Consider the following 24,628-nt stretch of genomic DNA (forward strand, 5'->3'; position numbering starts at 1 on the left):
AGGAGAATGTGATGAAACAAATAAGGGAAGGGAAAGAACTCTGCAAAACGTAACAGAAGACAGAATGCAGGCAACATGGCCTACCTCCTCAGGATGAGGGTATTCTACCACAAATGGGCAGCAGCAGCAGCCCAAAACCATCTGCCAGTAGGAAGTAAGAAAATGACATCATATTATAAGAGAAATAAAAGAAATGCTGCCCAACTTCCATCTATCCTGGAATGTACTAATAATACTCAACAACAATCTATGGAGATTCTCAGTCATCCAAGTCATAGTTGTCTCAAAGGTGCTTCCTGAGAGCTGAAGAAGCTTCTTGGATGAGAAGCAAAATGTCTTCCAAGAAAAACAAGAAAGCCCAGTTGCCTCTTGAAAAAGCACCTTTGGGACACTCAACAACAATCCTTAATAGAAGACAACTGGTCTGAAACCTTGGTTGTAGGTTATCATTCAATAAACCACACAGTCTGTTTAGCAGAGCATCCAACTGCCTGCGATGACTTCCAAACATTCAGCTTTACCTGGATTCAAATATGATGGCTTTTAATGCCTATGCTGCAACATGTACAACTAGAATTGGACCAAGCTGGACATGTAACTGCTGACAAAAATGTTTATATCTTGAAGCAGAGTTTTTCTTTATATAAACCAGCCTACTAGCCAAATGCTGGAAAAACAGTATCACTAAATACTTTTCATTTGGAAAAGTACCTTGAGACAGTGCTGCATGCCACTTTGATTATTATGTATGACTGTAGTACATAGATCTACATTTACAGGTTCTGCAAATGACCACTACTGAAATCTTTCTGCAATCCACACACACATTCTTACAGTGCTTCTGGCTCAGGGGAAGGTAGAAACAGATACCACAGGGCTGATATTCGGCTGATATCTGGCTGATATTGTTTAAAATGCAAGGAGGAAAACCAAAAAAAGATTTGTATTGATTGACTGAAAATATTTGTAGGCTGTTCTTACGGCCCAAGAGCTACTCAAGAAAACTTACGATATTAAAGTACCAAATGATAAAGCAGAACAATATAAGCACAATAAGAAAACATTGATAAAGGAATTTCATACCACCATTTATAACATTCTACATAGTAATAAAACCAGATATAGCTAAATTAATAGCCCACAACAGAGTAATAATATTGATTCAGGAGATACATGAAAAAAAAAATCAGATTTAAGAACTTTCATAAATATTAACAGTGATGGAATCTGAAGCAAGATATTTTTGACTTTAAATGTTCTGTTAGTGAAGTGGGCGGCCTCTAGGTTTGATAAATAAGCTAACAAACTTTCCTGGTACAAGTAAAAATAGTCCTTTACACTGTTATATTTTTCTTTCTTTCTTTGTTAGATATAAATGATAATATATCCCACTTATTGTTCAAAAGCTCATGAGAATCTCCCTTCATTTATTCTCGTGAAAGTAGCCTTTGCAAGATAGTTGGGCTAAGAGGGAGTGGCTGACACAAACTCTCAGCTTCTAGGGCTAAAGGTGGACTTGGACCTCATTATCCCTAGTACAAGTCCATTATCTTCACCATTACACCATATTGGTATTAGGAAAGAGACTTGGAAATGAACCCGTAACCAGTATTACTGTGAAAAACAGATGACTCAGGTTAGGTTCTACACACCTAATTATCTATCAATATAGGTAGTCCTCGACAATTGAGCCAAAAATTTTCATTGCTAAGTAAGACAGATGTTAAGTGAATTTTGTCCCATCTTATGATTTTTCTTGCCACATTTAAGTGAATCACTGCAGTTATTAAATTAATAACACGATTGTCAAGAGACTATGGCTTCCTCATTGACTTTGCTTGTCAGAAGATCGCAAAAGGCGATCACCCTGGGACACTGCAACCATCATAAATGAAGGTAGTTGTCAAGTGTCCAAATGTTTATCATGTGATCATGGGTTCCCCCCCACCCCCAGTGCCACTGTAATTTCCAATGATCAGTCAATGAATGGTTGTATAAGTTGAGGACTACCTGTGGTGAAATGCCCACTTTCTATACCAGCTGAAGTTTTTCAATGCCTCAGACAGAATATTTTATATTATGCCAGTCTAGACGTCTCTGGGGCATGAATAATTGAGCAAACATCTAGCTAATATGACCATATAATAGTGATAAAAGCCACTCTTGATCTCCATATCACTTGAACGTCTCCAATTAACCTTGAATCTAGTATGATTCCCAAAATATATCCTTAGAATTAAAAAACAAAAACAAAAACCAGGCACTTACAGTTAAGACCATTTATAATCTTATTATTAAGAATATTTGGTTTCCCCACGAATTCCGCCTGTATCTTATTTTGCTTATGTCTTAGTTTGGTCAATCTCACATATACCCAAGCAGCTCCTAAACATTGTTTCAGGAGCTCCCAAGTCTTTTTCTGGACGAGCTGAACCAATCCAGCAGTGGATTGGTTCAACAAATCAAGGGGTAATTAATCCTATTCTTTTAGATAAAACACTTGTTCCATATATATAGCTTACAAACTCATTCAACATATATTTCTTTGCAGAGGCATCTATAAATTGTTAGGGTTACAGCTTCACTGGTAGAGAAAGGAAGGAATTATTTCTTTTTAAAGCAAATGCTTCAAGGTTGGAGGGTAGAAGGTTTAGGATTAAAACATGCAAGAAAAGATAAGCTCCAAGGAAGAGCTATAATTCTGAGAAGAAATGCGTAACATCAAGCCTACCATCTCACTGTAGGACTCCTGGGAATCTGAATCCTGAGGGCAGGTGAAGAGAAGACACAAGAGTTCAAAACCCACCAAGAATGATTTAATAAAATAATTTCTCCTGATCAAGTGGCAGGCAATAGATCATGTTATGCATAAAAAAGCTAGCCACAGGGATTTAATACTTACTGTATATTAATATACTACACCACTTATTCCCCCCAAAATACATCCCAAGTAACTTGGGAGGAAGCCCCCTTCATCACTGCTGGAGAGCTGCGACTGAAAATCCTTGGAGTACACGCAAACAAATATAACCACAGACTTCCTCCAGAAGTACCCACAATATATAGAGAGCCAAAATCCTCTGATATACCACGGTGTGTGTGTGTGTGTGTGTGTGTGTGTGTCTGGGTGCCATAGTCACATGCAGCTCTTGAATTTTGTTTTTGTATTCCCAGAACCTTTCAGTTCTTTTTACTGAAACAAAACAGCAAAACTGCTAGAAACAAAGGGATAGTTTTCCACTACTTTTACATTAACAAACAGGTTAAAGGAGTTATGTCAAACCTATTACAGCTTAGCACATCTATTTCATTTTTTTAAAAAACCTCAGACACAAAACAATGACCAAATAGAAGGCCCCCACATTATGGAAAGCCTCCCACAATTCTTGACTACTCAAACAGACAAACAATGTAATTGAGCCATACAAAGGTTAACCAACCCAGTGAAAATAAAGACCTGGGATTTTGAGCTATCTAAATGGTTCAGAAAACTGTATTTCTGCCATAATTGTAACATAGTTTCTTGCTTTAGTTGTGGCCTTCTAAAAAAAAAAAAAATCATTTAATAACATGAAGATTAGGTGAGATTTGCATAAGTATTCAAGTGATTGCAATGCATTTTATTTTCCTTTCAAAGGCAAGTAGCCAGTGAACAGGGTTCCAGATGGGATGTTTTAAACTTGGATTAGCAAACTTCCATAGGAGTAAATTCCTCTTTGTTCCTTCTTTCACATGACTCAGAAATAAACGATGACATCTTTAACTTTCAAAAAACACGCTACAACTCTAGTCGTTTAAGAGGCTGACTTTTCCTAAGACAACAACTATAGTTTCCAGATCGGACAAAATGAAAAACCGTATGTTGGGAGAAATGTCCATCTGGGTTCAATTCCAAGTGGGAAGAAAGACACTGGAAACATGGAGACTGCTTGGAAAGATGGATTAATGGTGGAAGGACCACATGGTTTGAGGTCCTGGGCAAAAAGAGCACATGGGTGAGAGAGGGAGAGAGATTTATACCCTCTCTTGGGCTCTGCCTTGGAGCTTCCTGTTCCTATGTAAGGAATGTACTCTGATTGGTTGTCAGACTCCCAGGCCTGGTTGAATCTTGCTGGGTGATGATGTAATAAATGGGCTTTTGGGCAATTCCTATTATGGCTTAATGGCTTTGTCCTGGTTTGGATCTTGATTGAGGGCTAATCCTATCATGTCCTGAGGGCCATGTTTTTTGTGTTGTAGATAAGCTGGCCCAGCCTTTGTCGTGTAGATAGGTTGGCACCAAAATACCTGCCGGGGGAGAGGGGGGGCAGGGAGCTGAGGCTCTGAGTTTGTCTTTAGAAACATGTTTCTCCTTTAGGGAAAATATAATATTCTGTCTTTTTAATATTTCCTAGAATATTTCATTTTCCTAGGAGAGGGGTGGGTGCTAACTTCCTACACATAGATATAAGGCTTCAGTGCTATATCCAGGTGTGCTGTGAAAGGAGAAATAAAACATATAAAAGGTCATGTTTCATGACTGATTGCCCACCAGGATTGCTATAGCTGATTGAAGAGCAAAGATGATATAGGGCCAAAGGTATAAAATATTATTTCAATCAACACTCTACTGCCAAGGTGCTTATAAAACTAATAGCACTTTACCAAACCAATAAGAAATGAAGAACTCTATATGAAAATGAAGATTTCTATATCTAGTGCAATTCATTTTAATGTAATTCATTCGCATGCTTCTCTTCAGCAATGCTGTCAGAACAGTTTAAAGAACAAGATGCAATGCAACAAGATGCGAGCACACACACAGATACATAAATAACACAATTACAATATCGGATAATCTAAATGGAAAATGCCTCCTGCCCTTTTTGGAGCTGACTTAATGGCAACTCCAAGTGAGCAGCTCTGCTTTGAGAGCAGGAGTGGGCAACTTCTCCAGGATCGGTGCATTTGCAGCAGGGACCACATTCCTAAAGCAGACAGGATCAGGTCCTAATGATATTTCTTTTGTGGGCTGGAAATGCACTGCCAGATTTTAAAATTTTCTGATATAGCAGTAATTTATTATAAGTGTATATGCTCAAACTGTTTTCAAATATGTTGTTATTTGAAAATATTTATTCTGAGATGACCTATTGTGCACTTTATCCCTATTTCTAAAAAATGATCTAGAAAGATCATTCATTTAAAAAAAAAAAACTGTTCCGAGGAAGTGACAAAAACTATTGAAGCACAATATGGCATTTCAGGTTTTCATATAGGCAGCACACAATAACCACATGCAACTCAATCTTACACCAATTGATCATTTTCTGCAGTGGAGCCAATGGTATTTAGGCTGCAATCCTATACGTGTTTATCTGAGAAAAAAACCCACTGAACTAAGTACGCTGCTTGGAAAGAAAAGCAGGGCCTTTCATTCTTAACTTTGTCCTGGAAAATCTGCAGATGTGAACAAACAATATTGCAAACAAAACAAAAAACAAAAAACAACCTTCTCAGTTCTCTTTGGGTTGAAAGATGCTCTTTATAAAAGACCCACTCAAACAATCCTCCAATGTAATGCAGTTATCCCATTGACTTGCATGTATTTGAAACAAGCTCTCTTACAGAAATTCACAGTTTGATAAATGGATTTGGGATTAAGTTTGAGATTTTGTCTACAAAGCCCAATTTATTACCAACAGGTCAGGCTTCCAGGAAAAGTATGGTTCAAGGCTAGGAGATTATCATTTGCATCTGCTAATGTTCCTTATTTAAGTGTAAAAGTCAGGATATTTTACCTGATCAATCCAGCTGGCATTCCTAACATGCCAATGGAGTGCACACCAAGGGCCTCAGCCATTTATCTAAAGAACCCTTTAGATCAGCTCCTTGAATTTTCCAGGCAATTGTAAACATTCAATGGCCCAGCAATTCAGCTTCAAGGACTTCCTGAAATCTTCTGGGCATTTATTTGCATACCCAGAAAAAAAAAATTCTCCATCAGGGCTTCTGGCAAAGCAAATTCTATTGCCCAGATGCAATCTACAATTTAAGTAGAGGAAAGGAAGAGGAAAGGAAGAGATTAAACTGTGAAACAATGATATCCCATTCTCTGGTTACCAATGATAGTCCATAAGGGTATTGCAAGTGATCTGCGGGGAATGGGAAGAAATAATGTAGCCCTAGCTGAATCATTTTTCACATTAGGTAAATGTTCTCTCTTTCCCAAAGGCAACTTACTGCAGATAAATGAACTGTAATGAGTGCAATATGCTTACAGTTGAGAGTAATAAATCACTAGGATTTTATAAGGTTTATTCCCAATTTATGTGATTGTCTTGAAAAAGTTTTAAATTGATGGAATAGTCGCTATTTTAAAAAAAAGGTTAGAAACTGCTCCTTACATTGTTCTGTGAAATCAGAAAACCTGGCAAATTTTTTAAACGTAATGCTACCATGCCTGGACAGCTCAGCTAAGCCTGAGTTTAGCACTAGTATTTGAGGCTACCGTGTTTTCCCCGAAAATAAGACCCTGTCTTATATTTTTTTGAACCCCGAAATAAGAGCTTGGCCTTATTTTTGGGGAGGTCTTCTTATTTTGGGGTGCTTAGAGCAAGATGGGGCTCCTCTTGCCGTCTTACCTGATTTCCAGCTCTGTGTTTAAATATTTTCGGGGAGGACTTATTTTTGGGGGGAGGCTTATTTTAGTGCATGCGCTCAAAAGCCCAATTGGGCTTATTATCAGAGGATGTCTTATTTTTGGGGAAACGGTATAATAAACATGTGAATAAAAGATACCTAGAAGGTCTCTAGTGATTGAGATATATAAGATAGATAGATAGATAGATAGATAGATAGATAGATAGATAGATAGGTAGATAGATAGGTAGGTAGATAGGTGGAAGGAAGGAAGGAAGGAAGGAAGGAAGGAAGGAAGGAAGGAAGGAAGGAAGGAAGGAAGGAAGGAAGGAAGGAAACCTCTAAAGCCCTTGGAGAGGTTTGAAAGCCTGATGAAGCTAGCACCTATTAAATCAGTGGCAAAAGCGACACATTCCACAAGCATAACATAATTTAAACACTGTACTTCCCTCAAGGAAATAGAAGAGCAAGAAATGACAGAAAGCATACCATAGAAACACATAGAAACCCTGTTTTATCTCACAAGGCAGAGGCAGAAATCCATTTCAATCAAACCAAAATTAAAACAAGTTTCAGGTGATGAGTTTATCAGCAGAGTGGTCTCAAGTGAGTTTGGACCTTGCTTTTTGTCATACTGGAGGAGCAGCAGAAAGTTTCAAGAGGACCTGTCAGTTGAGATGGACCCACCACTCCCTCGTGCATACTCATTTTCCAGAAGCGGCAACATGTCCCTTGGGCTGGCTGAACAGCTGCTCTCTAAGCAACAATCCAAGGGGGTTCTCAGAGCAAGGCATCGTGGTTGGGAAAGCAAACAGCATAGCCATCTTACAGTTTGCCCCTTGAAAAATGCATCTAGAGTAACCAGCACAATGTAGTTGAGGCTCTGGGTGTAATCCTAACTGGCCATCTAATCTGGAGTGAGATTTATGAGAAATGGCTGCTCTGACCTGGTTAAAAGTAGGATTAGTCCAGAAAACAGAATGGAGCAAAGCAAGAGTTTCTGGTGCAAACTCTGGAACAGGGGTCTCCAACCTTGGCAACCTTAAGCCTGGAGGACTTCAACTCCCTGGCTGGGGAATTCTGGGAGTTGAAGTCCTCCAGGCTTAAGGTTGCCAAGATTGGAGACCCCTGCTCTAGAAGATTGGGCCTAGTTCTCAGGCTAGCAAAAAAATCTTTCCTGATGGCTTAAGAAACCTGCGGGCAGCACTAAGCTAAACTGCCAGAGCCTGTTTTAGGCAACCCTTAATTATTTCAGAGTAGCGCCCTAACAAGGAGAAATGGAAGTTGGCTGCCCCAAACTGGCCTTAACTATGACTTCTTCACATCCATAAGTATACAACGGTACTACACTACAGTCCATAGTTTACACCCAACCATGCCTGGGTCCACAGGCCCAAATCAGAGAAAGCAGATGATCACTTTAACGTGGTGTGTGAATTCATACTGATCTAATTGAGGCCAATTCCTACACATCAAAAGTGAGGACAGAATGCAAAAACTCGGGCTGTCTATTCAGGCTTCATGCAAGATAATCAATTTTCTGAGCATCCTCTAAAATAAAACGGATGTCTGTCTCATCTGCCGCCAGTGACACTGGATCACAAGCAGGGTGACCCAGAAATGGAGCCATAAACCGAAAGGGATTCTCTTCGCAACCTGTCAGAATCGCTCAGCCATGCAGAAGTGGCGGTGGGAAGCTAAGCTCCAGGCCTGTCATATTTAAAGAAAGCTGCAGAATGGGAGGGAGGGGAGGCAGGGCTGGAGTGCCGCACACTCAGTTGGGGGCCCAAATAGGCTATTTGGCTGCACCTGATGTGTGCAGGTCTGATGGAAGGCTGATCTCTCTATAAAGACGCTTTGTTCTCCCTCGCTAGTAATATTTAGGTTGACAGTTGGTACAGGCTAGTTCAACAGATTCAGATTACGGAAACACGTGAAAGAGATATGCTTTTAGGCCCAGTGCCCAAAAAGGATTTGCACCCCCCTCCCCAAAGAGAAGTAGGCACACTGCTCTCTAAGCTAGTATCTTTCCCAATGAATAACTCTTAGCTTTCCACCTGATCTCCAATGTGAATTCGTGCAAATATTCCGAGTTCAGGGTTTGGCAAGTAACCCACAAGGACGAGGCAAGAGTGAATTATTTGGGAGAATTCAGAAATAATAATGCCCACATCCATCCCTGGCCTACTCCAGCTCCAGTCGACGTGGCACCCCCAGAACTTTTAAGTCCTTTTCAGTCTTGTTACAGGTAGGACAAGACTTATGTTGCTTTCACTGCTATATCTCAATTTAAGAGATTTTGCTTTGGGTAATTTGGTCAATATGCTGTTTCTTGACTTGAAAGAAACAGTAATATTTCCTGATTAGAAACATTACTATTTTACCTCAGTCACTTTCAGTCTCTATCTTTTGTACTTCAGTCATCAAGCCTTTCTTCCATTTCCATATCCTTCACTTTCTCTCAAAGACAGCATAGCCATGGTGGCTTTAAAATCTTATTCCTATGGTTTGCATATGGGGGGACTCGTGTCTCACCTCTGTCCATATCCCTCAGTCAAAACCTTGAGTCTCCTGGCGGCTCACAGGCTCCGCCAATTTTATGGCAATATGATCAGCATCTCCTGGAAAGGGCTGGGTCACATATCACGTATAATGGAGGCAAGAATGCTACACCACAACGGGATCGTGGGGAAGAGGTGGGATATAAAGCTCATACATAACATCAGTCAATTGTTACCACAGTTATAAATTTACCGCACAAGCAACTGAGAGAAATTTCTTTCTGCTCGCTTTCAGGGTTCTTAATCATCCGCTTCGGTAGGAGATGAAAACCTCACAGAGAGCTTGGGCCAATAAATGCAAATGGAAACACACAAGCAGCAATCTCACCCCGGCTGCTAAATCATCTTCTGACTTGATAATCATGTGCCAGAGGGAGATGAAAGTCCTACAGTTAAGACCTGGCAGGTTAAACATTATTCAACTCAATGTACAAATCGCATTAAGGGAACAAATAAAACTCAATACTTCAAAAACTAATTCAGGAAATGACAGGAAAAAACACTATATGAGGTCTCCGATATTGTGCAATACTGGAAAAATGCTATCAGGTGTGCCTTGCAAATACAGAATCTTCAAATCTGTATGAACTACGGATAGTCCTTGGTTAACAATGGTAATTGAACCTGAACTTCCATCACTAAGTATGTGGTCGTAAAGCACAACATCATGTAACCGCAACACTAAGCAATGGCAATCCCCGCACTTGAGGTTGTTGTCGTTAAGTGAGGATTGCAGGCAGCTTGCAAGCGAACTGGAAGGCCAGGCACAGTGCGAGGTGCGATACAAGTGCAATGGGACTGGGTATGGCTGCTGCATGAACAGCCCATGAGGCATTGCATCATCCATTATCCCACAATCACATGATTCCCATTTGCAACCTTCCCTGCCAGCTTTCCAAAAACAAAGTCAATGGAGAAGTTGCAAGTTGCTCCAGTAAGTAAGTTACTCTCTACCAACCGGCACAAGTACAACGGGACAGGACAGGTTGCAAATGGCAATCATGTAACAGTGGAACAATGCCAGAATTGTAAGTGCGAATCAGGTGCCAGGCACCCATATTATGATCATGTGACAATGAGGATGCTGCGGTGGCTGGATGTTTGAGGACTGTTCGTAAGTATCACTCATTTGTTAACTCTAAACAGTCACTGAATGAATGGTCATTAAATGAGGACTAGCTGTAATACTGTGCTATCCTTTTACCATGAATGTTTTGGTTCAGATTTCATACAGCTGTATTAGCTGCAACTTTCTACTCTTAATGTGTGATTACAACCTCCAAACCAATTCAAAACTATTATATGATTAGGGCCAGATTTAAGTGAAGGCTTTAGGAATTAACTTGTGTTCTTGGAAGAAACGTGGCATTTAGATCTAACAAATAAATAACCACATAAACAGCTGAATGTTCAATAGCGTGCAACCTATGCCGCCCAACTAAAAACAGGAAATCGGTTTATGAGTATTGTCTCTCCTTTATGGTAGGCAGATCAAATATTATTCCTCCAGCCATTATTTCTGGAGGAAACCCGAGTTTCTCCAGGATTCAAGATAGTGGTACTTTGTAACTGGGAAGACAGGCGTTACCTACTCCTAACCACCAGAGTCATTTGAATTGGGCGATATACTTGAAACCAATCAATCAATGAAAGCATGATTATTAAGAAAAACATGGCTGCTGAAGTATTGCAGGTCACTTACAGGATAGCTACTGCCTTGGAAATGATAGCTGCAAGCCTTGGTATTTGCCCCCATACAACTATGCTCTGAATTGATCAAGGGTGGAAAAGCAAAGAAACAATTCCCCCCCCCCCCAAGAATCAATCAAACACCGAAGGAAAAGTGATGAGAAAAGAGATGGGCAGCATCAACCAGCATATTCCTCTACTTCAGAAGCCTTTCTCTCCCTTTTAAGCACCTTGAACTTCCCATTTTCCTAGCTGCAGCACAGCTCTTCCTTCCAAATGGAAAACGCGAACACTACTATGGCTATCTGACAGCTTCCAAAAACAAACTTTTATTCCTAATTGCACCTGAATAAAAATGCATGGCTTTTAAATGACACCGTAACAGTTTTACACACAAAGCATCAAGGGAAAATTGTAACATTGGAAAGAAAGAACTGTAGCATAATCAACAGCTCAGCAAACTTTCTTCTTACCTCATTGATGCGGATCTGCTGAAGCTCTTGTTCGGCTGCGGTCAGAGGAGCTGGAGCAGAGGAAGAAGACACATGCTTCTGGTAGCCACTGAGCGAGATGTCCTCCTATGGTCCAACAGAAAAGCAACCGCACAAAAAGCATGAAACTGGTTCAAAGTAGAACACAGGGTACATTCATAAAATGGCTGCCTTAATTGGTTGGGTTAGCCATAAAAGTGCGAACAATGCAAACTGACAAAGTTGTTCTTTACAACCTACTCTAGCCTTGCAAAATGTTGTCTATTACAGGAGTGTCAAACTCGCGTTGTCATGGCGGCATCACATGACGAATCGCGACTCCCTCCCCCCCTTTCGCTAATCCAGGCATAGGCATGGCCAGTGTGTGACGCATCCAGCCCGTGCGTTTGACATCCCTGGTCTATTATCTCAGCTTTTCTTTTTGTTTAAGGGGTGCAGGGAAGAGCTCCAAAAAAAAGGACTGAGCTGGAGCTCTATAATTTTTACTTTGTAAGAAAATACTTGGGAGCTCTATGAGGACCAGGAGGCCTTCTCTGAAGGACAAATTATGCTTGAGATTGGTGTTCTGTAACACATTAGTTTTCCCATTCATTTTTAAAAATTAAGATATTTTTAAATATTTTTAAAAAATCAGATGGAAGTAGGGAGGCTGGGGAATACTGAAGGAAAGCCATTGTAAGTCATGGGTACCACTTAGACTTGCATTATATAATGGTCAATGTGCCATGACACATTTCTCAATGGATCTTCTTAAATGAATCTCCACTTGCTGAGATCATCTGAGGTGATTGCCTACAGCTGCCTCAAGATTGCCTTTATCCACTCAGGGTTGGGCCTTGAAGCCGTCCAGACTAGAAGCTTTGGATGATCCAAAATTGGGAGGCCAAGTTGATTATGAGAAAAATGTGAAGAAATCATATCACAGTTGTGTTTATTGCACTGCACTGGTGTTAACTCGTTTCTGGACTAAATACAAATTGCTGGTCATTACTTTAAAATTCTCCATGGCAATAGAGATCTGAAAAAATACCACTTTCAAACTATTCCTCCATACTTCTTGAGACTACCTGAGGTTCGCCTTCAGCATCCAGGGACTTGACTGATGGTGACACTAACATTTTAATGATGAATTTTAAGGCCCTTCTCTATTGCTGCTCTACATCGTTAAAATGCATTCCCCTTGGAGTTGAGCAGTCCAACACATTTATTAGCTTTTCAAAAAATCCTCAAAATGCATCTTTATGTCTTTTAACTGTTGATTAAATGTTCAGTTTATTAATTTTACTGGTTTTAGTAGGCTTTGATTTTACATTTGTTTTACACAGTACTGTAAGCCACCAAGAGACTTCACTGATCAAGAGTAGGGGTCACAAACCTTTCGGACCTGAGGGACCACCAAATTCATAATTTCATAACCAATATGAATTTTTTAAAATGATAAATAGTATTTAGTGCAATATAAAAAAATGCAAATAATTTTTCTGTGGACCACCAAAATTTTCTCAAGGACCACCAGTGGTCTGAGGACCACCAGTTGGTGACTGCTGATCCAGAGGCCTATTAACTGTTGTAACATGCTCAGGAGCTAAGCGCAGGCATGAGAGAATCATGCTGTACCGCGTATGCAAAAAACTAGATAAAGGTTGCAACAACTCATAGATAAGGGCTGCAACAATTCACTAGAAGCTAGAATTGTAGATCTTCCCAAATTTGGGCATTGCTTCCATGTATTACTTGTACTTACGTATGCATTACATGAGACATGCTGTAATATATTATTGGCTTATGCTAACAAACCCCTCCTGCCTTTGTTTGTGTACAATAAAAGAGGCTCCCGGAGTCAGATCTGGGTCGTCTCATCCCGAGAAAACTCGTGTCCATGTCTTTTCTCAATATTGACCTCATGGGCGGCCCGCGGAAAACTCACATCTGGTGACCCCGACGTGATATCCGTGTCGCCCACCCATCTCACCCCCGGCTGGGAATAGCCTCGCATCCAGGGACGGCCGTTGGTGAACGGAGCACCCTCCCACATCGTGAGTATGGGATCGGGCTTCTCGAAGGAACAGGCAGTTCATCTCAATGAACTTCGAGATATCTGCAAATTATCTAGTGTAATTCCAGGCGGCGGGTAAGCCGCTTCCCATTCCCCCGAAAAAACATACTAAAATACATTTGGCAACATTATCCGGCTTATCCGGAAAAGGGCTCTTTAAAAGTGAAAGTGTGGAAGCATATAGGAACATGCCTCCACGAACCTCCCCGAGCCCTGGAAAAATTCTGGCACTCTGGAGATTGGCTATAGAGTGTTTAATTATGCATGAAAAAAAAAAGAGCCTTCAGGACACTGAAAATGGTTCCTTTTTAGATTAATGTCATCAAGGAATAGAAAATATAGCTCTGATGCCTTGGAAGAGCAACAATTAATTACAAGTCCTCCACCTGATTATAAAGTTAAAATTGTCACCTCAAAACCATCTTTAATTGAATCATAAGTTCCTTCTGAAGGAGCTGGTAACACCCCCACTAAGCAGAATTCAAAGAAACAGTTAGACAAAAAAAGGGGGGTGGAATATAGAAGAAATTCCTACCGGCTGCAACTTTGCAAGTTTCTTCTGAATGTGCTTATCAAACCTTCAGAAAAATGCCTGTTTTTGGCAAGCGTCAACAAGCCTTCTCTAACATAAGGAAAAAAGCTACAAAGAACGCCACTTCTGAATGCCTAGGAGCAATTGTTGGGCTGGGAAAAGATCTTGATTTGGCAGATATGGTTCAAGTGTGTCAGGATATAGAAACATTGTATAAAACCAATTTGTTAGCACTGCCTTATCATCAGGCAGCAAAACCTCAAGGAAAAGTGTAAAAATCCAAAAAGTGGGGGCATGTCTGTAACATCTTGCCCTCAAAATCCTGGTTATCATCGTATAGATGACATTTTAATTGGAGCACAAAAAATACAACCTAATTGGCTTTTTGAAATACAAAATGATTTGTGTAAATGAATTGCACATTGCCCCAGAAAAAATACAGCTGTACACTCCTTATCTGTATGTGCAATTTCTTTCTGTTCCGGCTTTCCCTTGTATAAAGTTACCAAAAGTTATTTCCTTAGTAAATTTGCAACAATTACTGGGTACTATTAATTCGGTCCGCTCATATTTCTCTTTACCTATGCATTTACCATTATTTGAGTTATTGACTAAAGGAAAAAAGCCAGGAGATTTAATTATAGTTCCATCTCTAGTTGTTTGCTACAGTTGAGAAAATTAATAACATCTTGAGTATTCAGTTTGTGGATTGGATCCCTCATAGAAATTGTCAGTTAATATTTCCTACTAGTAAGCTACCCACAGGAGTATTGGCTGCTTTAGAATAGCAAAAAGTATATTGCATTGAATGGCTTTATTTGTCTCATTACCATCTAAAAATGTTTTACCCTTTATTTAAGCTATTGCTGAAATTATAACCTTGGGGCGTAATCCAGACTGTCGAAGAAATGGAACTGATTTAATAAATATTGTTCTTTCTATCTCAAAATCTGACTTTCACTTCTGCAGCTATCTCAGCTTTCCACACCTTTTCTCAACAACCTTCCTCAACAATCTGATCTCTGACTCTCAGTATGTTTGTAAACTGTTTATTGTTCTTCCCACCCGGGGTTTAGCAGGTAATAAAATTAAAACCTGTCTAAATGGGAAGACTCAGATAATTTGAACTGATCAACTTGAAGTGATTTCTGTTAAAAATATTTTGTTGATGTGCATCTATAATGATAGTGTGTGGAATTGTATGTGGTTGAATTAATTATGATATGCTTGGCTGGCCAGCAAATTGACTGGGCTTGAACTTAAGGCTGTGGAAAAACAGGCAATGGTTATGGGCCCAATATCACCTTTTGTGATTAAAACTGCTGCCTGAAATTTTTTCCAGTTTTGGGAATAAGCTACTTCATTGAAATAATTTTAATGACTGATTTGCATGGAGGACGTATTATACAAAAGGTCTGATTGCAGTACAGATGTGAATGGGTGTGTATGTAGACATTTATTGGATTGCATGAAATGTAATTTTGTGTATAAGCATTTTTTTTTTCCTTTCTCTTCCTGTCCTCCCAGGAGGAGGGAGGCTTGTCCGTTTTAAAAAGTTTTTTCCTTTCTCTCACCCCCTCCTTTTTTTCCCTGGGAGGTGAGAGGCACAAGAGGGGGGCTATGAGTCTTTGTTCTCTTCACCATTTTTTTCTCTCAGAGAACCAGCTAGAGAAAGGCGGGAGTGAAAGGGTGATATCTGATACCTGCCTTTGCAGAGCACTGAACGGCTCAGAATGCAATTTTGATTTTTTTCCTTCTGAACATTTTTGACATTTTAAATACTTTCATACCCAATTCTATTTCAGAGCATTGACTCAAAATACTCCTTAATGTTTTTATGTCTACGTGCATTTTGCATACTTAACAGATGGCATGTTTGTTCTTTGTTTGTCTGTTGTTTGTTTATTTGTTTTTTTGTTTGTCAGCAGCAAAAACTGCTGCCATTTTTAGGAATTATCACAGAGATGAGTTAGAAATTACAATATGTAGACAGAGAGATAAAATACATAGGACATTTAATTAATGAAAGAAGATAACACCTGAAGAGTTGAGGAAATTTCTAGGATTGACTGGATATTGTAGGCTGTGAATAGATAATTGTGCTATTTGTATGAAGACTGGTATGCAAAGAACCCAGTGTTACAGGGAATGTAGGGGTATGGCTTTGAGGGTTTTAACCCAGAAGTGGGGAGGGAAGAGAGAGTTAGTGAAGGAAAACAGAAAGTTGACTTTTGGAAGTGCATGTAAGAAAAGACATTTAGGTAAGTTGGTTTGCACAGACTTGGGCTGGCTTGGAAGCCAGAATGGCAGTGGGAAAAGGATTTGAATGTATAGTGTTATAAGGAGATTTGTTTATTGGAAGGTTATAGATATTGTGGGTGGCGGAGACAGAGATTTCCATCAAAATAAAAAAGCATTAGCGAAGCAATTTGGTCTCACGGCAGCCGAAGCGACTGCCATCATACAACAATGTCCTACCTGTAGTCAACAAGCTCATTCTATCCCTATGGGTGTAAACCCTAGAGGTCTCAAAGCTTGTGAAATTTGGCAAATGGACGTCACAAGGTACGACTCCTTTAAACCATGGAACTACCTGCATGTGACCATTGATACCTATTCTGGATTTATCATGGCATCCCCACAAAGGGGAAAAGCAACCAAACATGTAATAAATCATTGTATTCGGACTTCTGCATCGATGGGACGCCCAATTGAACTTAAAACTGACAATGGACCTGCATACACCAGTACTGCCTTTGCAGACTTTTGTAACAAGTGATCCATCACACACAAATTTGGCTTATAAATTGAAAGAGGAAAAATGCCTCGGCCTCCCAGCCATGCAAAACAAACTCAATCCTTGCTTATATACTTTGAACTTTCTTAACCTGACTGGACAGCCTCCCACATCGGCTGCGACCCGTCATTTTTCTGCTTCTCCATCAGCTACCCCAAAACCGAAGGTCTCTTTCCGCCAACTACCTGATCCTGCATGGAGAGGGCCCGCTGACCTTATTACCTGGGGCCTGCTGTCCAGTACAAAGATCGCATCATTTGGATCCCCAGAAGACACGTAAGACCATTTCATTTACAACAAAAAGAAGGAGAAACCCCTCGTGCTGAGATTTAAGAAGAAAACACCTTGTTGAGTCCTACCGGCAACAGACTCTCAACGCACAGCGGAAGATTCATCAGGAGGAAACTACCTTCACATTGTAGATATACATTTTATTAGCTTTAATATAACACTTTCTTACACATACTAATGTTAGTAGAAGTTTGGGAGTGGGTATTGTGGGTAATTGTTTTTCTAATTTTGCTAGTAATTTTGTTTCATACGTATAAGTGACTATGATTTGTTTATGGCCTTGGACATTGTTAGCTTTGGGACTCTCAAGTGACCATGTAAGGAACATAAAATCCCCACATACATACACTTCAAGTCAAGTACGCTTCCGCCACAAACGCATTGTCTATGCACAAGGTCCTTACTTTCTACCTAAGTCTACTCCACCACCTAAGGTTCCCATATTGACATTTCCAGCTGAAGGGGGAGTGAATAAGGACAATGGGCCTCTGCAACAATTGCATAAAGGAGACTATATATCACGGATTCTGGAATTAAGTCACGATCTTGCATCTGTTGCCCCTACATCTCATGATCCTTCATGTCAGCAGCCTCTACATTCAATCATGATGGGACAGTAATAAAAGACATTCAAATAGCTGCTAATCGGACAAACTCCACTACTCCTATTTCCCAAACCACACCCACCGCTGACACCAGGTGGCTCATTAAAAACTCAGATATCCAGAGGCATCTTGCCCAATCTCGGGTGGCAATGAACTATCGGGATCTTCATTTATTAAATATCTGGACAGTACATACGTTCAACGAGACTATCAAGGTGCTGAAGCTGATGAACAAAGAACTGGCTGAAATCAGGGAGGTGGTCTTACAAAACCGATATGCCTTAGATATTATGCCTTAGCTAAAGGAGGCATTTGTGCCCTCATACACTCACATTGTTGTACCTATGTATCTGATTATCAGTATAACATCACTCACACCATAGAACATATGGAAAACTTGATCAAAAACAATCCCTTATCATCCAATTGATCTGGTGCCATTGACATCTGGGCTGCTCTTTGGTCATGGCTCCCGGATGGTTCTTGGTTGAAATCAATTATGCCAACTATTGTATCTATAATTGTACTGCTTGTTTTGCTTTGTTGCTGTATCCAGTGTCTCCCCTCCCTTCTGCAAATGTGCAAAGGTTTTATTCCCTCCAATAGGAAGGACGTCCTGATAAGTGAAACCACAGCCCTTCTGGAACTGGAGGAACAAATCAGGTGTGGTCAGAGAAGGTGCTTGGGACTTACAGGATAGGGCTTCCAGAATAACTCAGAGGTTACAAACTCCTGACGTGGTTTTCTTGGGTGCCTGGATCCGGATGGATTTACAATTTGTGCGAGCGATTTGTGGAAATGTATAACTGGAATACAACTCAGAAACTTGATGGCCTACCTCGCATGACATCTCCTGGCCACTTTTCCACTAACTTTGTTCACCGTAATAAAAGGATGGGTGAGCTACAAACATTTGCAGAAACCGGATGGCTGAAGAACATATTGTCTACTGTACTCATGATCATTGCTTTGCTTATTTCTGTATGTTGTAGTATCCAATGTATTCCTGCTTTGTTTGCTATGATGACAAACATATTTGCCAAACCAGAGAAAAACATATTAACATAGCCCAAACAGACATTAACGACATACTACAGCAAAAGGCATTGCTATCTGTCCTCTCTGATGAGGAAGATGATCGTGTTTAAAAAATTAAAACAAAAAGTAGGAGATGTTGTAACATGCTCAGGAGCTAAGCGCAGGCATGAGAGAATCATGCTGTACCGCGTATGCAAAAAACTAGATAAAGGTTGCAACAACTCATAGATAAGGGCTGCAACAATTCACTAGAAGCTAGAATTGTAGATCTTCCCAAATTTGGGCATTGCTTCCATGTATTACTTGTACTTACGTATGCATTACATGAGACATGCTGTAATATATTATTGGCTTATGCTAACAAACCCCTCCTGCCTTTGTTTGTGTACAATAAAAGAGGCTCCCGGAGTCAGATCTGGGTCGTCTCATCCCGAGAAAACTCGTGTCCATGTCTTTTCTCAATATTGACCTCATGGGCGGCCCGCGGAAAACTCACAATTAACTTCAGTAAATAGGCAATATAAAAAGAACTCTACTAGATGGTGGATCTAGGATAGCTGCTTGAGGATTTCACAAATCATATTGAATAACAGAGCTTTGCAGAGACATGAGAACATTTCACTGTATAATTTAATGTACTATCATTTGATGGACAACACTGCCCCCTTCTGGCACTTTCAAAAATGTTCCAGGTCTGTAAGCATTTTTGCTGGGTTTTCTGGACAATATGTAAAATGAGTTTAGCTAGTCAAATTTTATATTGGACAAAATACAAAGCATTTAGATAATCATTAACTCAATAGCCAGACTTGTGCCAATCCACAATATGAAACTCTCCCTTTCTTTTTATCATGTTATGACTGTATCATAACATGATACAGTCATAACATGTATCATACCTGACGAGGAGATGGGAGCAAGTCTTGAAGGCAACATCTGGGTTGACTTTGACCCTGTAACCATAGATGAAGTGGACAGGATTGTGAGTAGATTGGGGGCCTCCACATCTTTGTTGGACCCATGTCCCTCCTGGTTGTTGCAGCAACCAGAGAGGTGACCGGAGACTGGATCCAGGCGATTGTCAACGCTTCATTGAGGGATGGGGTCTTCCCCGCCGCACTTAAGGAGGCGGTGGTTCGACCCCCTTCTCAAGAAGCCTACCCTGGATCCAGCCACCCTGAATAACTTTTGTCCCGTCTCCAATCTTCGCTTTATAGCGAAGGTTGTTGAGTCTGTGGTGGCACACCAACTTCCACAATTCCTGGAGGAAACGGATTATCTAGACCCGTACCAATCGGGTTTCAGGCGTGGACACAGCACGGAAATGGCATTGGTCGCCCTGGTGAATGATCTCTGGCAGGCCCAGGATGAGGGTTATTCCTCTATCCTGGTCCTACTTGACCTCTCAGCGGCTTTTGATACCATCGACCATGGTATCCTACTGCGATGACTTGGGGGCCTGGGGGTGGGGGGCACTGTTCTACAGTAGTTCTCCTCCTACCTCTCGGGCCGTACGCAGTTTGTTTGGGCGGGGGGTCAGAGATCCTCCCCGAGGCCCCTCAGCTGTGGGGTGCCACAGGGATCGGTTCTCTCCCCCTTGCTCTTTAACATCTACATGAAGCCGCTGGGTAGATCATTCGCAGTTTCAGGGCGAGATATCATCAGTATGCTGATGATACCCAGCTCTACATCTCCACCCTGGATCAATCCAGGGATGCCCTTTCTGTGATGTCTAAGTGCCTGGAGGCGGTGCGGGTCTCGATGGGTAGGAACAGGCTCAGACTCAACCCAAGATTGAGTGGCTGTGGATACCGGCATCTCATGGTCTAGTACCCCCATCACTCCAGATGTGGGGGGGAATTGCTTACTCCCTCTGAAAAGGTTCGCAATCTTGGCGTCCTCCTAGATTCGCGGCTGTCCTTCATGGACCATCTGATGGCTGTGACAAGGGGGGCTTTTGCACAGGTTCGCCTGGTGCGCCAGTTGCGCCCTTTCCTAGACAGGGATGCCCTCCGTACAGTCACTCATGCTCTCGTTATCCTGCGTTTGGATTACTGCAATGCCCTCTACATGGGGCTGCCCTTGTGGTGCACCCTGAGGCTCCAGCTGGTCCAGAATGCGGCCGCGCGGGTTGTTACGGGGCTTCCCGCTACTCCCGTGTTACACCACTCCTGCGCAAGCTGCACTGGTTACCGGTGGTCCTTCAGATCCGCTTCAAGGTGCTGGTACTTACCTATAAAGCCCTCCATGGCACGGGCACGGGGTACTTGCAGGATCACCTCCTACTGGCCTCCCACCGCCCAGTGTGTTCACATAGGACTGCCCTCCTCCGGGTGCCTTCGGCCAGACAATGTCGGCTGATGGTGCCTAGGATGAGGGCATTCTCTGTGGGCGCACTGACCCTCTCGAATGGGTTACCCACAGGGCTCTGGATGGCCCCCGACCTCCACTCTTTCCGCGGTGACCTGAAGACATGGCTTTTCCAACAAATTGCCTGATCTGATGGGAGTCTTAGTTTTAACTTCTTGGGGATTTTAATTGGATTATTTTAGTATTAATTTTATTGTTCCGTTGTTTTATCTTTGTGAGCCGCCCCGAGTTCTTCGGGAGAAGGGCGGCATGTAAGTATGAATAAACTAAACTAAACTAAACTGTCTATGAATTTGGAGGAAAGAGACTAGAGCAGGGAAGGGCTTAATGCAATGCATGCATTCCAATTTCTACCTTCCAATTTAGTGAATTAGTATAGTCAGCAAAGCAGTCTAAACTACTTCAGGACCAGGCTTCCTCTGAACTGAATGTTATAAACAAACAAAATAACAGAAAGGACAAAAGAAAAGCAGGCGAGAGACAAGCAATCTTCCACAGGATATAAGTGCTCACCTCTGCTCTTATGGCACAAACAGATCATCTTGTGCACATCTTTATCTATTTTACGTCAATGTCTCATGTACTCTAGTCCCTGCACTCATTTTATCAGGGTTCAAACTCAGCATATTCTGCAACGGTAAATATGGCAAAACAGAAGACACAGCTCAAGTTCTTTTTTTTTTTTTTTTTTGCAGTCAGAATCCTTGCAATCTTAAAGCAAGCATTTCAAAATGAGTAGATGATAAATTCTAGTCTGGCTTTTAGAAGCAGGACTCCAAACTTCAACAGTTATGACTCTGATTGTTCTGATCTCAATGGATATGACCAACTGCCATACCTTTAGTGTCCCAAAGAGTTCATCCTTAATGTGTCCTCCTCCAAACTCTTTCTTTACCGTCGCTCGGGTTGCTGCGTAGAGCATCTTGAGTCTAACCTTGTTGCACAGAGAGAAAGAGAAGAGAATATGAACTATAGGAAGACATTCATGGCTGCTAACCATCAGAAATCCAGTTCACAGTAGCTAAAAAGAAAAGAGTTGCAGGATTATTTACGGTTCTGAAACCCATCAGAAAGGACCTTTCATATTTGGAATTAGAGAGACTTTTAAAACCAATATTTATATCAAAATGAATTTGTTAGCTCCATCTTCCCCAGAAGCACCTTCTGAATGCGTTGTGCAACTCCCAGAATTCCCCAAATAGCACGGCCATGCTGAAAATTCTAAGAGCTGAAATTCACACAACTAGGTCTTTTCCCCAAGACTGACAAAAGCTATAATCACAGATTGCTTAATTCATTATAACAAAACTAAACATTAACAACTCTTTGTGTCAAGGTTTGTCGTGCTCAATTTTGTCACATACATCTTTAAGACTCAATACTAATATAAATGGAAGGGAAGTATTTTTTCTTTCACTCTGGACTTCATTAAATAAATAGGCATTCAAGTCAGCTCCTGATGACTTCATGGAAGATCCATGTAGTTTTCTTGGCAGTTTAACTTGTAACCTTGGGATTTTCTGGTGATCTCTCTCCAAGTACTAATGAGGCCTGATCATCCTTGATTCAGAGATTAGAGAAACCTGATTACATGCTGCAACATACCTGGGCAAACTTCATTATTTCTTATATAGAAGTAATCCAATCTGTTGGATGGACGGCATCATATTGTAGGCTTGTGAAACATGGGGCTGCATCAGTGGTGGGTTGCCCCCGGTTCGCACCGGTTCTATAGAACCGGTAGTAAAACCGGCAGGAGGCTCCGCCCACCAATCCCAACGTCATCAAAATGCTTCTGCGCATGCGCAGAAGAGTGCGTGAGCGCGAGCGAAGCAAGCATGCGCGGCCCCATTGCGAACCGGTAGTAACCACTCAGAAATTACTGCTGATCCAGAATGTAGAATGACAATAATGGAAATATAGGACCCCTGCTATGTAAGCTGCACTGGTTACCAGCTGCCTTCAGATGCAATTCAAGCATAAAGCCTAGGTACCGATATTGAGGAAACAACTGTGTCCTGAAAAATTTGCTTTCCCTGTGCTCTCCAGTGGACTTGGCTTGCTTCAGGTCCCATCAATGTCACCTAGTGGGCCTTTTCTGTCACTGCACTTGCCTTTTGTAAAAATTATCTCCCGAAGATTTGCATGGCCTCCCACTTGCTCATCTTCAACTGTTCTCTAAAAACTGGCTCTTCTCCCAAGCCTTCAGTTAAGATGACTGCAATTGCCCCTTTACCCCAGATCTAGAAGAGTTGTTTGAAAAGTTATTGTTTTATGGATATTGTTTTTGTGGAGTTCTTTTAATTTTGTGGAGCCACCCATAGTTATTAGAAATTCGGTGCCCTTGAAATCTAATAAACAAATAATGTAGTCTTTACCAATTTAGTGACTTCTAGGTATTGTATGTTGGACTTTAATTTTCATAATCAGCTAGTAAGATTGGGTAAAACAGCTCACATTTGAATTGTTTCAAATTCAGAATGCCCTGTTTCAAAGTAGAAAACAGCCGTATCACATCAGAAACAATCTGCTTCAATCATCTGGGGGAAGTTCTGAGTTCCCAATGATCTGTTGAGCACCAAACTCTTCCATTTTGAAGGAGTCTGCATTGAATGAGAAATACCTGTTCCACATTTAAACCAAGCAGCTTTGCACACATGATTACCATGATCAAACTCTATGCTGAGTAGAGATTATGGGAATCATGGACATCTGGGAAGTTCCTGGCTGGCAGTGAAGGAGCCATAGATTAAACAGATATAAGGCACCTGCAACCACCAACCATTAGTGGTTTTGGAGTGGAAAAGGGAAGTAGAGCAACCTCAATGCTTTTGAAGAGCACTTTGCATACCTTTTATTCTTCAGTTTACCACCTAAATTAACTAGCAGGAACCGGATGTTATTAACCTGTATTCTGTGAATAGGAATAAGTTGAAAGCTTACAGGAGAGTTGTCAGGTGACCAGGAGATGAAAAGCCACTCATAGCCCTGTGCGTTTTGGGTATCCAGGCGATAAAGGATGTAGCATGGCTGCAGTTCATCTAGCAGAGGAAGCACAAAGGAATCGTAGTCCTTATCCCAGTGTCGAGATAGTTCCTTGGAGGCTCCAAGCACCAACTGCTCTGGAAGTCAAGATAGGGTGAGAGGAGAAAGAATGAGTAAGCATAGGAGACATTGCATTTGACATATCACTACCCTATTTCCTCTAAAATAAAACCAATCTGGTTTTTGAGCACATGGCAATAAGGCCAAGCGCTTATTTCAGTGTTTAAAAAAAATATAAGACAGGGTCTTATTTTTGGGGAAACACGGTATGCATCTGATCTTTATTTAGAATTAGGATGGGGAACCTAAAGCCATCCTCCCATCTGCCATAGACAATTTATTTAGTGGTGAAGGATGATGGGAGTCAACAATATTTATAGGGTAATAGATCTTCTCTCTTTATTCTGAGTAAAGGCTGGAGCACTACAGACCCCAAGACAATGGGGAATAGTTCTTGTTTCTTGTTAGGGCTGTGAAAATCTGGGGTTTCCTTCCTTGTAGTAGCCCCCCAAATTTTGAAACACGTTTCCAG

At 41.1% G+C, this 24,628-nt stretch overlaps 1 protein-coding gene across 1 annotated transcript in view; it reads right to left on the reverse strand.

Annotated features, from left to right (window-relative positions):
- The window catches only part of TWF2 (twinfilin actin binding protein 2), a 72,533-nt gene that overhangs the window by 11,803 nt on the left and 36,102 nt on the right, over window positions 1–24,628 (reverse strand). Inside the window, exons 3-5 of the mRNA XM_070937054.1 lie at window positions 23,995–24,173; window positions 21,890–21,985; window positions 11,345–11,449 (exon numbers count right to left, since the gene is read on the reverse strand). Of these exons, the coding sequence (XP_070793155.1) occupies window positions 11,345–11,449; window positions 21,890–21,985; window positions 23,995–24,173 (380 nt within the window). The remainder of the gene's footprint in view (window positions 1–11,344; window positions 11,450–21,889; window positions 21,986–23,994; window positions 24,174–24,628) is intronic.

The sequence above is a fragment of the Pituophis catenifer genome, unplaced genomic scaffold, assembly GCF_029215685.1.
Source record: "Pituophis catenifer annectens isolate HBS135680 unplaced genomic scaffold, rPitCat1.0.hap2 SCAF_2, whole genome shotgun sequence".
In the NCBI taxonomy this organism is placed as follows: domain Eukaryota; kingdom Metazoa; phylum Chordata; class Lepidosauria; order Squamata; family Colubridae; genus Pituophis; species Pituophis catenifer.